The sequence below is a fragment of the Thunnus maccoyii genome, chromosome 4 (genome assembly GCF_910596095.1).
Source record: "Thunnus maccoyii chromosome 4, fThuMac1.1, whole genome shotgun sequence".
In the NCBI taxonomy this organism is placed as follows: Eukaryota; Metazoa; Chordata; class Actinopteri; order Scombriformes; family Scombridae; genus Thunnus; species Thunnus maccoyii.
The window spans coordinates 3,137,003-3,152,994 of NC_056536.1; the positions used below are offsets into that span (position 1 = coordinate 3,137,003).

Sequence of the window (15,992 nt, forward strand, 5' to 3'; positions counted from 1 at the left end):
GTTATTACAACTGGCAATTATGTGCTGTAAGATTTAAAGGCTCTGTAAACTTCTTGGCTTAATCAGTTTCTGACTATGAGTGATGGGATCTAACATGGGTTAAGGTTAACACACTATTTCCTGCCAAAGTTATGCTAGTTTTGGCTATTTCACACTAAGTATTTAATTTTCTTTCTTTCACTTCTCATTGGTTGGAAGTGAACGGGACTCAGTGGGAAAAACACTGTGTCACAAACTTCAGTGCACTATTTAGGCTTTAAAAACATTTGAAGTGGATTCTGCTGACAGTGTGTAGGTGGTTTGGTTACTGCCACACCACACAGTTCTGATGAAGCAGATTAGCTTTTTGAGTATTTAACTAAGTAATACCTTATGGTGGTTTTTGTTTGTTTGTTTTTTTTTACTGTGATTGTTGCATATTTAGCCATGAATATTTAACGCGATAGAGAAACACATATGATTAGAAGCCAAGTATTCAGGGGCTTTAAAGGAAAGGTTCACAATTTTTCAAGTCTGTCTGAAAACAACACTCAGGTTCCCATATAAACAATGAAAGAGGTTTTCCTCACTGTAATCATTCCTCCTGTTCGTACTGGCTATTTAAAGATCCCCTTCAAACATGCTTTCAGTGTAAGTGATGGGGACCAAAATCCACAGTGTGTCCAAACAGTCATTTAAAAGTTGATGTGAATCTTGTATGAGGCTTCAGCAGTCTGAGTTAGTCATATCAAGTGGATAACTGCCACATTTAGTCTTCTTAGCATAAAATTCCCTCTTTGTGTTTCCTCGGACAGTGTTTCCCTGTTGAGCTGCAGTGGAAGTATAACTTCTCGTTACTGTAACGTTGAAAGATATCTACTTGGTTTGATTCATTTGGACGCTTCATATTAGCTTCAGATAAACTTTTAAATACATTTTTGCACAAAAGGAGGACTGTGGATTTGATCCCTCATCACTTACATTCTAAGTGCATTTTGAAGGGATCTTCTAATGGTCAGTATGAACAGGAGGAATGATTAGAGCAAAAAAAAACGGACTGCTGTTTTAAGACAGACTTGAAAAAATGTGAACCTGTCTTTTAAGGTGAATGAAATACCTAACATCAAAACTGTAGAGTTAATTCAAATGTTTCGATATTGCAAATATTCTAGTGTTTTAATTATTTGTAAGTGATTTAACTGAAGATCTATTAGTGGAGTTATTATTCACCAAAATTCATCAAATTATTAAAAACAAAATTTAAATCTGTACATGAATAACAAAAACAACACTTCTGATGGACACACCCAATGCAACTCGAGGGTTGTGGTTTCTATCAAATAGACAAAACTCATTACAATCCAACAAAATATCACTTTCTAATTCCTATAAAACATGACCACAAGTGAGCTGGAACAAATGAGGCATCAAACTACAGTAGTTTTCCATTCAAATGTGAACAAAATGTTTGTGAATTTCTAAGTGGCATGTAGGAACAAGAAGAGTATTTCTTCATGGATGTATTGAAAACTCCTAATAAGGAGACAAATCTCTGGAGATGCTTGAGTCATTTTGAGTTTAGAGATTTAAAGGTAGATGACAAATAAAGCAAGTCCACAGAGGGGAAATGAGTCACAACTAAAGACATGCAATTCCACAAAAACACACGCAGAGTAAAGGATAATGCAGTTAAATATCTGCATGGGCATACTCATGCATGCAACGACACACACACACACACACACACACTTGCACACATTGGGTACCCAAGAGAGATCCCAGGAAACAGGAAATGACAACAGAAGGAAGAGGCCGTTCCAGAGAGAGGAGAGATACCACCAGGCCTCTATCAAAGAGAAGAAGGGAAGGAGGGAGGGGGACAGAGAAGAGAAGGGATAGCACATCCAGTAAAGTGGCAGGAAAACACAGCAAAAGTACTACACACAACTGAAGAGAAAACAGCAGAGTGAGCAAATATTTAAGGTACAAAAGCCTTTAAGATTCAGATTAGATTTCTATAAATGTAATTTTGGTGATTTACAGGGAAAGCATTTCACATTAAAGCATAGAATGTTACTGTAACATCTTATACAGAATGACTTGTAGTGATACTGTAATGGGACTGGTTCTCCTATAACCTCTTCTCAACAGGACGGTCTTACCTTCTCCCACGTTGACCGTGAAGGGACTCTTGTTGATCGCACCACCTGCGAAGGTGACGTAGACGATGTGCTGGCCCTCGAGGGTGGGTTTGTAGGTGCAGCGGTAGCTACTGTTGCCCTTGTCCTCAATGTTGCAAGTCACTGTGTTCTTCTTACCGGTAGGATCCATGATCACCACCTCCACCTCTCCAACACCAGCTCCTGAGAGAAACAGGAGGGAGATGAGGGGATACAAGAGCAGAGAAAAATGAGCGTAGTAAGAGTTAAAACACACAATGAAACATTTGTGCAGGCTTCTTCAATTTCAAAGAAACCAAACATCACTCGCATCGTCCGTGTTATTACCGGCTGTGTAGACATCAAAGTAGGTGGCCTTGTTGGCGATGTTCCCTGAGGGCTCGATGCCTGGTCCCTGGGCTGTGGCCTTGCTGGAGTCTCCCTGAGCCATGCCAACCTCCACCTCGAACGGGCTCTTGGAGATGTGCTGCCCTGCAAACAACACTGTCACCTACAAAGAAGAAGAAGTAGAAGAGAGTGAAAATTGTGTCTGGAACTGGCAGCTCCTTCTTGATTGACAAAAACAGACACATGCAGAAACACCCCTTGTATCAGGCATGAAAAAAATCCCAAAAAATCAAGTGCAGTTTATGATAAAATGTTTGACCTGGCAGGATATTAGTTTTGTTTTGTTTGTTTTTATCTGTTTATGATGAAAATGTATGTAACTGATGTGTTATTGATTGTTTTCTCATTGAAAAGTGGCATGCTCTAGCTATAGATCTGAGGTTTTCCAAGTGGATAACTGAATCAAGAGGACAGATATTGATCATCTTGGAGAGAGTTCCTACTAACTATGTAATGCTGTATTTTTAATTCCTGTTGCTATGCAGTCATCACTTACAGGCCATTTACACAATAGTCTTTATTGCATTAAGATGTAGTGATTTGGTTGTAGCTCTTGATTATGAAATAGATCCAGTAACTAGGGATTGATCTAAAGTATGAAGGTTTAGCAGAGTTGTAAACATCACCTCACCAACTCCGTGAAGAGAGAGAGAGTGGATAATTAACAGTGTGGACCTGGGCAAGTGAAAGAGAGGGAGTGTGTTTGTGTGTGAAACAAAAACTTTATTCTTTATTTTTTGATTTCTTTTTTGGTATTTTTGCTGTTATTTGACCATAGATGGTATAGAGAGAAATAAACCAGAGATATTATGTGCCTTTAAAGAGTACTCCATCAAGTTAGCATTGCATAAAAAAGGACCAAACTCAATGCAGCAGAACCAGAGAAGTTGTTTATTCCATGCATTATTCTTCTATGTCAAAATCAGGAAGCTACATTACCCACAATGCAGCTTGACCACCAACATACACTGAAAATAGTCTAGAGAGACATATCACAGTCATATAAGATCAGCCTTATGCATTTAAAAATAAGCTTACCTTGTGCATGCCAGTGACTTTCGGGATATAGTAGACAGAGTAGGTGCGGTTCTTGTCATTGTTGGCTGTCACTTTAGCCTGCAGAGAAATATTTAAGAAGTGAACAACATAGTATGTCACAGTACGTGAGATGGTGGCTTCCAACAATTCCCACATTCAATAAGCCACTGCTTGAGTGGGGATGATGACACGCAATCCAAACAATAAGCCACCAAAGGTATTATTATTATTATATTATTATTAACAAAAGATTTTGACAAAGACATTCTTATTTAACCATACTGTATTTAACATGTTTGTATATTGCTTTATATAAATTATTTTACTTTCATATTTTTAAGTCCCTTTTTCCCCAAGTTTTAACCATAACCATAGCTCATAGTTCATTATGGCTCCAACATACTAGCCCTAATTGTTGACACCATAGCAAAACAATTACCTAGTTATACTTCAAAAAACAAACACATGACTCATTGAGATGAACATTTTAAGAGGCTATCATAGTCCATGTAATAAAGACTAAACACTCCAAAGCTACCAGTATCTCACCTCCTCTCTGTGTCCTGCAGGGTCCTCCACGTAAACCAGGACCTCTCCCATCCCTGCGCTGATGGTCTCCACGGTGAACACAGCCTTCTTCATCACAACATTACCCATAGGCTCGACACCTGCAGAGAAGAAGGATGGCGGGAGAGTAGGAACAGTATATAAAAAATCTCCAGTGCATATACATATGATCCTGGACTGACTGTAGGTGCCAACTTAATACATGCTGTTTAACATCTATGTCACATTTTCCAGAGCATTTATCCAGAGCATTCTACAGTGAATGGATAAGCTTAAACTCCCAAGTCCAACCTTTTAGATTAGCTCATAGATTTGCTTTTGCTTTCTCATAGTTTTGGGTCCTTGTAAATATGTAAATCCCCCCTGCTCTAAACTGATAAAGCTGCCCAGCTCAAAAGAACTACATTTGCTTGCTTTCTTCTTGAAATCCAGCTACAGATGTGTGCATGTGTGTGTGTGTGTGTGTACCTGGTCCATAGGCACGGGCCTTCTTGGGGTTAAGTTTGGGTCTCAGTGGTGCGCCAGGCTTCAGTTTGGCCTTGGGGAACTGGGACAGGTAGGTCATGACTGAATGTTCGTCCACATTGGGGTCAACAATCTCCTCTGGGGTAATCACCTAAGAGAGCAAGACAAGACAAAAAAAGTTTTCCTAATGAAAGGGTGTTTTTTTCCTCCTTCACTTATTTGCTGATGAAAAAGAAGGGAGGCTACAGCTGTAAAGCCTGAAAGAGGTCTTGATTAGTTGCCATGGAGACTGATATAAATCAACTAGTGTTGTGATTTAGTCAAACCGCATCCAAACCTCTACTTCAGCTCAGAAAGTACCTGAGACAAATTCTAACGCAAACCAGCAGGCACCCACTTATACAGACACGCTCTCTGTCTGATTTTACAACCCACAGAGACAGCAGAGGGAAGGGACAAAGTCAGTTTCTAAGCAGAAGCATAGCTGAAGACGGAAACAGCGGCAACCACAGAGCCAACTGTCAGCACGCTATGCTGTGCCAATCATGCCAACACAACGATGTCAGACACTCAGAAGTGTGGCCCAACCCAGGGCCCAACACAGTGCGGTAAACCTAAATTTGCTTAATTCTATTCGAAATCTCCCTATTAAAATGTTGAAATTTTCATTCTGGATACACACTGAGGGGATAAAATGTTTGAATTTCTACTGAATTTCTGATCCTCTACCTGATTTCCAATTGAACATCCCACACGACTCGGCACTGCTGCAGTGTGTTGATTAGGTTGTGTCCCATGTAGGACACAACTCACACAGTGATGGTCAACCTATGCATCTCTCAAGTCATGAATCTGGTGATATTCTATATTTTTCTTATTGTTAGCAAAACCCATGTGCAGACCCAAACCATCAATGAATTAATCTATACTTACAAGTACTGTGTGTGTATGTAAAGTCTGATATATCTTATGTGTCATAGATACATTTTGTCCAAAAACTATTAAAAACACATCTATGAGCCACACTGCTGCACTGGGTGACATGTTCCTTCATTACCATGAACACACACGCTGTAGTTTATTTTGACTCAATCCCACCCACACACACAAACAAACCGCCCTCACTGCCTCACACCTGCAAATACCAACAAATGCACCATTTCCCTCTATTTGGGTGACACTTTCCAAAACCTACAGTGACCAGCTTCTTTTAGGAAATCACCGAGCCTTTTTCAAAATTAAACTTTATATTAATGATGCCCTTTTAAAGATTTATATCGTCAGCAGGAAACAGTGGGCTGAGAGCTCCAGACAGGGAGCTCTTTACAGTCGTAAAGTATTAAGAGACCAACTAACACATTGTTGGTTTTGATCTTTTCGTGGGATTTGTTGACAATAAAAAAAATATCAAATTGTGCCATTCTTATCCTTTAATTTATCCTTAAGTGACCCATCTAGTCAGGTAAAACTAAGGTCAAACAAGGTTGTTGACACAAAGTGAGTTCAAAACGCTGACCCAACTTTACAACAATCAGTCACCATTAGTAAGTTAAAGCAATCACATGACACTTTTGCTGAACAACTGTGGCTACAAACAGCAGCTCTGAGATAATGGTAAATGCTAAAATCTAATTTATAGGTAGCGCAAGAAGAGAAGAGTCATAATGTGAACTGACTCAGTAATGCCAGTTATACAATATCCATCTAAAGCTAACTAACATTAACCACCATAAGCTAGTGGTCATACCAGACCCGGTAAGACTGTAGCAACAAAAGCGTACTGAATTGAGGAAGGGTGTGTTCTATTGTTCATGAATTCATCTTTTCATTTGTAAGAGGAAGAATGTGTTACTTCTTATTTCAAATGTACATAAATCTCACTATGAAGCTTATTGGTCCATTTTTATTTTACCTGTGGGATGCCCAACCAGTCGTCAGCTTGCTGCATGGCCTCACGGGCGTTGTCCACTGGTTTGGTCTGATCCCACTGGTCCCAGTCAGGACACAGACCTGAGGAGAACAGTGGAGGTGAGTTGGACACATTAAAAGGAAGGAGTAGGACAAAAACATCACCATTTAATGTCTTTAAGTGGAAAGATGTCGTGATAATATGATGAGATTACATAATGGAATGCTGGGACAGAATTCTATTACTAGGACGAGGGGAGGACATCTCCCTTTGTTTGATAATATTAAAAGTTAAGTAAGACTTCTTTAACGTCATTCTTGTCATTTTAAAAAAAGACGAGAGAAAAAGAGAGAGAGAGTAGCTGTGGTCAAGTGAGCTAGAGAGTGAGTGAGCAGAGGGAGAGCTAGTAGCGAGGAAGCCAGTGAATCAGATCAATAAAACGTTATTTTCTGATTGTTTCACAGCGGTTACGTTCTAAAGCACAAACACGCCCACACCCACATACCCCTCCCCTCCGCTCAACACTGCGGCTGCAGCAGAGACTCATAAATTTGCTGCATAAATTTGGTAAATAACACAAATAAAGACGGTCTCTACTGTGTTGTGCATTCATTTATGGTTACCGTCTCACTGCTTCTCTGCTCTTTCTCACCACGGCGGTGCTGAGTCCTCCGTGCGTGTGCAGCGCAGCAGACGGACGGCGGAGGAGAGTCAATGACAACTAAACTCATTATGTTACTTTAAGTGCAATAAAAGCTTTGCAATAAAAAGCCAAGATGAGTAATTTATCAATGTAATCCGCGCAAAAGATGGACAGACTCCAAATGATGAAAAATATTGCCGTAAAAAGTGTGATTTCCGTCACAACGATATACGCGATAGAGCATTATACGAAACGATATTTTTCTCTCGTCAAACTATACATATAATCATATTGCACAGCCCCAGTCTCCATGGCTCCTCAATATGTCTGCCCTTGAATTTATCCATTGGATGTTATGATGTTCCTTTATAATCACACAAGCTGTCTTGGCAATGCGTCTGTGTAAGCAGTTATTTATTTACTTGTTTGTCATAACTGACTCTCAAGTCTGAGGGTTCTTTTTTCGGACACTGTTGGACATCCTTTGCTGGAGGGAAATAAGAGATTTTCTTGAATCCTTATCTGCGGCTCAGGGCTGTTGGTGATCCACAGGTTTGCCAAACATCCCGAGTATGTAAACAGAACCCTCCTTTATCCTTCACTTTCCCTCACCTATATCCCTCCCCCCTCTTACTCAGCTCCCACCCTGCTACTCCTCTCTGCCCAATTTCCCCATTAACAAGACCATAATGGGAGGGTTAAGTACACCTCCCCTCCTCTCTGCTCTGCTAAGCTCATCATCAAACCTGCCCTCAGTTTTTACTCTCAAACTGATGAGAATTATGCACACACGCTTTCCCTGACCTGACCTCAGGTCTGCAGCCATCAGTCACTGTTGTATGCAGAACACCTCAACACTAAAGAACATTCCTTTTTTTTTTTTTAAAGTCTAACGTGCTTACTAACATGAAGGACAGATATATTTGTGCAACAGAATTCAAAGACTGTATAAAATCTCAAAAAGTTACAGGCTAGTGTTTTGGTGACCCTGACTGATCTTTTACCCTCCAGGGATAAATGTTTCAGGCACTTGGTATTTGGCTGGTGTTCATTTCAGACCCTGGCTGTGGGGGAAACACATGCACACCACACACACCCACACATTCTAGTTCTTCATCTCCACTGACCTTTGAAATACACAAAACACGTCCCCACCCTCCGCACAAGCACACACACACACAAATCCCTCTCCATGACACAAGAACACAAAGATGTTCCGCTCACCTGGCGCACAGCTGTCGACCAGGGCACCCAGGGCCCGGCCAGTCTGCCAGTCCCGGTTGAAGTTGGTGATGGGAAGCTCAGGCAGTTTGTTCTGGATCCATCCCAACAGCCTCTGTTTGGGTGTCTTCTGCTTGCCGTCATCTGCCTCCTCTTCCTCGTCCCACATGGGCATGGAGATGGAGTAGTGCAGGATCAAGGTCCAGATCAGACCCAGGATCAGCTTCAGATTCCCATCAACGATGGCTTTAGAGTCTGGAGTCCAGAGGAAGAGAGAGGGGATAGCTCTTAAGTCATGTTACTCCATTTATTTTAATGTTAAGATGAAACCTTCCTTCAAAACACAGTTGCATACAAAGGATCATAAATAATGTAGGGAGGAGGAAAAAGCTGCATGAAAAACAGACGAGAAAAGAATAATGTTTGTGCTGATCTTTGGTCATCCTCTGTGTCACTGTCAGTGTTTCAGCAGGGAGGATCTGCAATGATCTGTGAACCACATTTCCAAATTTCTCTCACCCTGGAGTCTATCTGCTATCTATTGTAAAGCTTAAGGGGGAGTGGGATGCATACCTAGTAATCATCGACCGTGGTCTGGTCTGGGGAGAGGTTGTGATAGTTTCCAACAAGATACTTTATGGCCTTTTGGACATCACAGTACTAAGACTGCGCTGATAAAGGTGTTTAATGACGTTCATCTGAATACTGATTCAGGTAAAACATCAGTTCTTGTGCTGCTTAGTGTTAGCACATTCTTTAAAAGACTGGTGTTCTGTCGAGAATGGATTATCTTGTACAGTCCTCAGTTGGTTCAGGTCATATCTCAAAGACAGGGCTATGTTGTTGTCACTGGTGATCATAAATCCTGGCGAATTACCATGTGGAGTCCCCCAGGGTTCAATTCTGGGGCCATTATTATTCAGCCTCCCTTTAGAAAGTAAAAAAATAAGATTGCTTATCAGTACCTATGTACCTATGTGTTTTTATTGCTTTTCTTTGCCTTATGTAAGGCACATTGAAATGCCTCTGTGTTTAAAAGCTGCTATACAAATGAATTTGCCAGAATACATGTTCTGTTCAAGACATGAAACAACTGAAGAAATAAATCTATCTCTGTCTGAAACATAACCTAGGTAATCATAGAAGGGGGAAAGAAAATGAAAGAGAGAAAAAAGAGAGTATCATGATGAGTGTAAGGAAATTTTTGGGATGAATCATGTTGCAAGAGTTCCAGTATATAAGTATTTCAGTATTTACAGCCAACATTCTCTTGAAAAATTTGGATATTTTATGTATCAACACTATTCCTGTTAATATACAACAGGTTTGGGATAATTCATTACAGATTTAAAATTGCCCACATACAAACAGAGAGCAGTCCATATTGCAACATAATGACACAGCAGCACATCTAGTAACATGTCTGTTTACTCTACATTACATTTGAGGCATTTCTCTGTGTTCAGACAGAGCCACATGCACCGCTGCAAGCAGAGGAGAAAGTGATGCAACCAGAAGCTAGCCCAGGCATGAGGAAAATAACTACATACACGCACCACCCAACATACACACTGCAGCGTGCACAAACATGTTGCATAAGATGCAGTTGATCAGGAGGGGATGATTGCTCAGGACCAGCCTTGAGGAAAGGGTGGAGCAGCGCGTGTGTGTGTATGTGTGTGTCCTAGTTGACCGCAAAACCTGGGACAAAGGGTTAAAGCTCTGGTCCTCGTAAGGATTTGAGGCTTGGTGCTGATCGGTATATTGATATGGTGTACAGATGGGCCCTGATAGGCCTTAGGCTCTCTGCAGTTCTGGGTTCTGGGTCTGTTCATATAGACATGCATTATGTAAACAGTGTCACGGCTCTTGTCAATCAGATGTAATTGTCTTTTTACATGAATCCCATGTCTGACAGCAGATGTTTCCCTGTGATTTCAGACTTATCAATGCTCAGATAAGGGATGCAGAAGGCCTGACAACAGACAGAATGAGGCTATAAAAACACAACATCTTTGGACAGGGAAGAAGCTTTAGGCGATTCTGACTCAGTGCTGTTCACATCGTTGTCAACTTAATTTGTTGCGTCACTGTTGTCTTGACTGGGGTAACTGTTGGTAGGAGTGGCTGCACCTCGACAACAATGTTGTCTTGAATGATTTTAAAGTGAGCCTCTTTTTTTCTTGAATGTTTTTGCATGAGAGTGCTGCTGCTGCAGTTGGGGACTGGGGCTACTGAAAAGGCTGAATATTTAAGGCCTGCAGAAGGAGGGTCTGAAAGCTGTTTGGCCAAGAACTATGAGAAAGGGTCCGAGTGCAAAGTTGAGATACACGGGGGTCTAAACCAAAGGGGGAAGGGGACTTTAATGCATGATGAAGACGAGGAGTGTAGCAGAAGTCCAGTAATGAAATGAAAAACCCAAGTTATACATCAGATGCCATTAAATGAGATGAGTTCTTTGCCTACATACAGAACCACATCTGGGACATCTCTAAGTCCATCTCAGTTGGCTGCTCATCTGAGTTCCAACAGAGAGCAAAGTTGGCAAAGATGCCAATCCTGCGATACATGACATCAGCTGCTACCAGTGGAAAAATACACTCCGCATGGTGATTAAGCGGAGCAGGGTCAGACGAAAGGCCTGTTTGGATGACCCATTACCATGGGAACTTTGAGTAAGCTGGATCGTTATAGCAACCAAGGGGCAACTCAATCCGCTCTGGAATGGTAGGAAAGAAGAAAAAGAGGAAACAGAGAAAAGCCAAGAAGCAAGAGACATGTGAGAGAAAGGAAAGAGTGATTGTAAGGGAGATAAAGAATGCAGGAGAGAGAGGGGGGGGGGGGGGGGGGGGGGGGGGGCAAGAGAGAAATGCTCCTAAAGACAAAGAGATAAAACTGACAGCTAAAATGTCATCTGCACTGATAGGGAGGTGTGTTCACATGTGTATCACAGGTCGGTACTTGCAGTAGGAATGCAGATCAGCTAAAGCAGGGGTGTGTCACATAGCAGTCTATCAGCCACCACAGCAAAACACACTAGAACAGGACCACAACATTACCAGAACATGAGCAGAAAGGGCCACAAACTAATGATTACTAAAGTTATAATTATTAGAATTAAATATTGTCTTTTCAATTTAATAGTTGTCAGCCTATAAAATGTAAAAAAAAAAAAAATAGTGAAAAATGTCCATCAAAAGTTTCCATTTTCTGTCAACAGATTGATCACTGTTATTAGGACCTAAACAAACAACTAGAAAAGACAACATCTGTAGAAACTGCATGTGTGAATGCTGGCTGTTGAAAGGCTGATGCTAAACCGGATTGTTGGCATTAATTTGGATGAAAAGTAGCTGAAGGAGTAAGAACGAATTGGAAAAATAGGAAATGGGTGGGTCAAATTAGGAAATGAATAAAACTGTTGCATTAAAGATATGGACCAGTTGAAGGTTTGAATGGAGCATGAAGCTGTAGATAAGAGTTGAAAATGCACGAAAAAGTAGTATGAATAGTTAGAAAAGCTGGAAAGGGATGCAAAATATAGCGTTAGCAATGAAAGAAGTTCAAATGGGAGTTTTAGAGCAAGGACTTAAATGAGCTTAAGTGTACTGAGGTGAAGTTGAAGTTTCCTTTAATTGTCTTTTTTGGAATAAAGATAAAACATCAGCTGAGGTCTAAGCCCTGACAAGAGTTAACTATAAGCACTTTTATTTTGAAAAAGTAGGTCCATCCCTAGTTTCCTGTTAACATACATTGAACATTGGGGGCTTTTATTTTGAAAATTGGAAATGACACTGTGTGTGTGTGTGTGTGTGTGTGTGTGTGTGTCTGCATGTATGTATGTCAGTATGTGAATCTGTATGTGTGTGTCTGTATCAGGGTTTGTGTTAGCTGGCATGTGCCAAATAAACAAATAAATTCTTTAATAGTATATTATATAGCCCAATATACTGTGACCTATAGTGTGTTGCCAAGACAACTTAAATATAAACTTATATTATGCAGAAGTCATATGTAAGTCATAGGAGAACTATGATCAACCATCAGTCATGTAAGTCATATGGTCAGATGTAAATGTGGCATGAGATTGAAAGCTGGTGGACACTCCAGCAACAGCCCTGCGCTTTGGCTCAACAGCAGTTAACATGACTCCCAAAAGTCTTACCGGTAACATTACATCTAGCATTGGCCCAGTGAAACAAACGGATAAGCCCGGTTATCCACGGTTAAATAACGTGTAATTGATCAGTAAGAGGTTTAACTTTTCCCCTGCCCTGGTGAGACCGCAGCAGGACGAGAAATCACAGTTTCAAAAGTCGGCACATTTGTGTTTTTGCCTGAGACTGTGAGAGGTTAAATAACATGACAGTCAATGAGACAGCTGAAAGACTTTCTTGGTGCGTTGAGGTAGAAAATTCAAAAAGTGTAAGTCCTATTGTTTAAATATGCATATGATCTGAAATAAGACAAATTTGTCTATGTTTTGTCTATGTAGAAGTTGTATATGAGAAGTGAAATGTGTGGAAGCTACAAGGGTTGAAGTCAAAAATGTTTGAAAAAAGCAGGAGCGAGGATCATCACAGGTCATGTGACACACTAAGGAGTGCAATACACAACCATTATAAACTCAGAAAAGTAGTGAAAAAAAGCATAAAACGTAAACTGTGATAATTCAAAAACGGTAAAAGATTTTAAAATGTTGAACACAAGTTTGATGGTTGAAAGTCTTGTGACCCGTTTAAAGTTTAAATGGCATCTGTAGCTGAAAGTATGCAGAAGGAGTGGCATTTCAAAGTGGAGTAGGTTTGAAGATTGCTCCCATTTACTTACATTGTAAAAAATTGTTAAAGCTTAATATTTTAAAAAGTAGAAAAGGTAGAAAAAAAAGTGAACACAAGCATAAACGTCCTTAAAGAGCTGAACATTTTGATAATTGAACGGTTTCTGTAGCTGAAAGTATACAAAAGTGGTAGTTGACCAAAAAACGTACGGAAGACGTAAAAAGATCAATAAAGCTTGGAAAAACAATAATCAAAGTTGTCCAGTTCTGAGCATCATCTCAGCTGTCCTTCTCCTTCTCAAGGGCAAAGACATGAAAGTGCTCATATGTTCTGATAATGGCTGTATACGTGTTGCTCTTTGATTCATGCCTCTCATACACAAAACCATTAAAAATGCAAGGAATCTGCCAGCATTCCCAGCAGACCACAGCGTACCAAGTCTAACAGAGCCCATATACGGACACAGACTGCTGCAGACTCCCCCTGTGCTGACTCATACCCCCCCCTCCCCTTTGTACGAGTGTGTGTATGTGTGTGTGAGAGAGAGAGGGAAAGCGACGGAGTCAACCGAGTGTGGAGGCTACTGTATGGAGTGTGTGCGTAGCTGTGGTTGATCCTTCTTTTGCCCCAAAAACTCCCATGACTCATCTGGTTGGCTCGTTGCTGCAGCCTCCCCCCACTGACTTTGTTATGACATCATAGCAACCCCTGACCTACAGGCTGACCCGATCTCAGCATCACAGGGAGGGAGAGGGAGGGGAAAAGAGGTCAAAGCGCAGAGAGGGACGTCAGCGGGAGAAAGGTTCTACACGATATTCAGGTTGTACTGCAACATCTGGAGCAGATTAGATCTGAGATCTTGTAAGAACGAAACAGTAAGTCTGGTTGGGATGTCCTGATAGACCTGAAGTCTTTCCTTTTCCTGTCCATCACTCATTGTATCCCTATGTGTGTATACAGTATATGATATATATTGATAAGATATAACAAGCAATTGCGAGTCTGTCAGGAGACAGCTTTATGTACCAATATATGACCATGAATCTCTTTCCTGTCTATTTAATTCAATTATCAATTTAAAAAAAAGCAATGCGAGTCCATAATAAAACTGAGTAGTAGCTCAGCCACACCATAAAGTGGCAGCAAAATCCATCCCTGTGTTCTAGCAAAATATATGAGTCTGGAAGTTTGTGATGTAGGGACCTCACACTCTTCTGTCATAGAGAAGTTTATACTCTGACAGAGATGGTTAAATAAAAGTGGATGGTGCAACACAGCTGATAAGCTTTTTAGATTCTCCAACTCTCTGTTCAGCACTGTCAATAAGACACCTTGCCTTTGGTCTATGGTGTTTAATCTCAAAACCCGCACACGTAAAAGCCAGGTGTGTGCACACGATACGAGCGCAGTATCCCCGAGCGGGAGAGCATCCTTGCGAGGAAGCATTTCTGCTCCGTGTGCACAAGGCTGTGATGAATGCGAGCACAACCCTCCCTACACACTTGTGACTGCTCAACACCAGCTCACTCATCAAGTTGACCTTTGAGACTTTGGAGGCAGGGATGGAATGGACAGTCCGCTCCTTTGATTGGTCACTTTGAATACTGACCATAACCTCTGACTGGCTGTTTGGTTTGATAACTGACATTGAAGAATGATATTTAGCAGCTGATTGTCCTTTTTCTTTTTCCTTACCACTAACGTTTATGAAAACGTTTTAGACATTGTAGCAAAAACCTTAATGCTGTTTAAACCCAGTTTCAGGTTTGACTCTGAAACTATGTTTTAATCACTCTCTGGAGTCTCCTTGTTAATTTAGTCCAGATTTGACAAGTCTAAGTATAGTGTTTTTTGATCCAGACCTGGTCTAATGTGGTCTGGATGGAGAAATATCAGTGAAATGGCCCTTTTTCTGTTTTCATAAGCAATATAAAGGTTTCACAAATCTGAAAGCGGGTTTAAACAGTCTTTTGCTACAATGTCTACCACTTTTTCCTAAGTGTAAGTGGTAAAAAATGCAGAGAATCAGCTGCTGAATATCATTATTAAGCTTTCTCTTTGTTCTCTCAGGCAACTGCTGGTCTTTAACTGTGTCAGTGATCAAACCAAACTGTCAATCTAAAATGTCATGGTCAGTATTCAAAGAGTGGACTGTCTAAAGTCAACTTGACGAACAAGCGAGTGTAATGTTGAGCCATTGCGACTGCGTAGGTCGAGCTCATCACAGCCCCATGCTGGCGGACTACATTTGTGTATGTGGAGCAGAAATGTTCCCTCGAAAGGCTCGCAGATACTGTTCTGTGTGCTCATACCACGTGCACGTGCCTGGTTTTTATGTACACGGGTTTTGAGCCTAATTAAACTACATATTGGTCAACAGTGCCAATTTACATGCTAATGTTCGGGCCTATACTGTATTCTCAAGCTACACCGATAATTTGGGCGGGAAAATATGTCTACCGATATTAGCTTATTGCAGATATATTGGTAGGCTATCTGTGTGTCAGCTGACAGGAATTTCAAAAACAGAAAAAACAAAAACTTAAAAAATTAAATCAACTTATAAACAATGTTTCTTATATTGTTTGTCCACTAAAGAGAATTGACCAGTTTACTTGTCAAGTACAAAGTGTCTTGCTCAGTCCTTCAGTACAATACAGTCTTGATTAAAATTCTATTTTTAAAAAAAAGCATATCCACATAAAAACAATCAAATAAATGTTTATTGAATTCCTAAATTTCAGTAATTGGAATAAATGGCATCTCTTGGATTAAACTGTGTTGCTGATTACAGCTGTGGTGAGCTAACTAGCAGTTGTGAT

At 40.6% G+C, this 15,992-nt stretch overlaps 1 protein-coding gene across 3 annotated transcripts in view; it reads right to left on the bottom strand.

Annotated features, from left to right (window-relative positions):
• Positions 1 to 15,992, bottom strand: part of flna (filamin A, alpha (actin binding protein 280)) — a 61,492-nt gene that overhangs the window by 25,842 nt on the left and 19,658 nt on the right. For all 3 annotated transcript variants that reach the window (XM_042408047.1, XM_042408048.1, XM_042408046.1), the window contains exons 3-9: positions 8,393 to 8,644; positions 6,529 to 6,626; positions 4,620 to 4,767; positions 4,134 to 4,252; positions 3,585 to 3,662; positions 2,487 to 2,649; positions 2,142 to 2,342 (exon numbers count right to left, since the gene is read on the bottom strand). In XM_042408047.1, the coding sequence (XP_042263981.1) occupies positions 2,142 to 2,342; positions 2,487 to 2,649; positions 3,585 to 3,662; positions 4,134 to 4,252; positions 4,620 to 4,767; positions 6,529 to 6,626; positions 8,393 to 8,644 (1,059 nt within the window). The remainder of the gene's footprint in view (positions 1 to 2,141; positions 2,343 to 2,486; positions 2,650 to 3,584; positions 3,663 to 4,133; positions 4,253 to 4,619; positions 4,768 to 6,528; positions 6,627 to 8,392; positions 8,645 to 15,992) is intronic.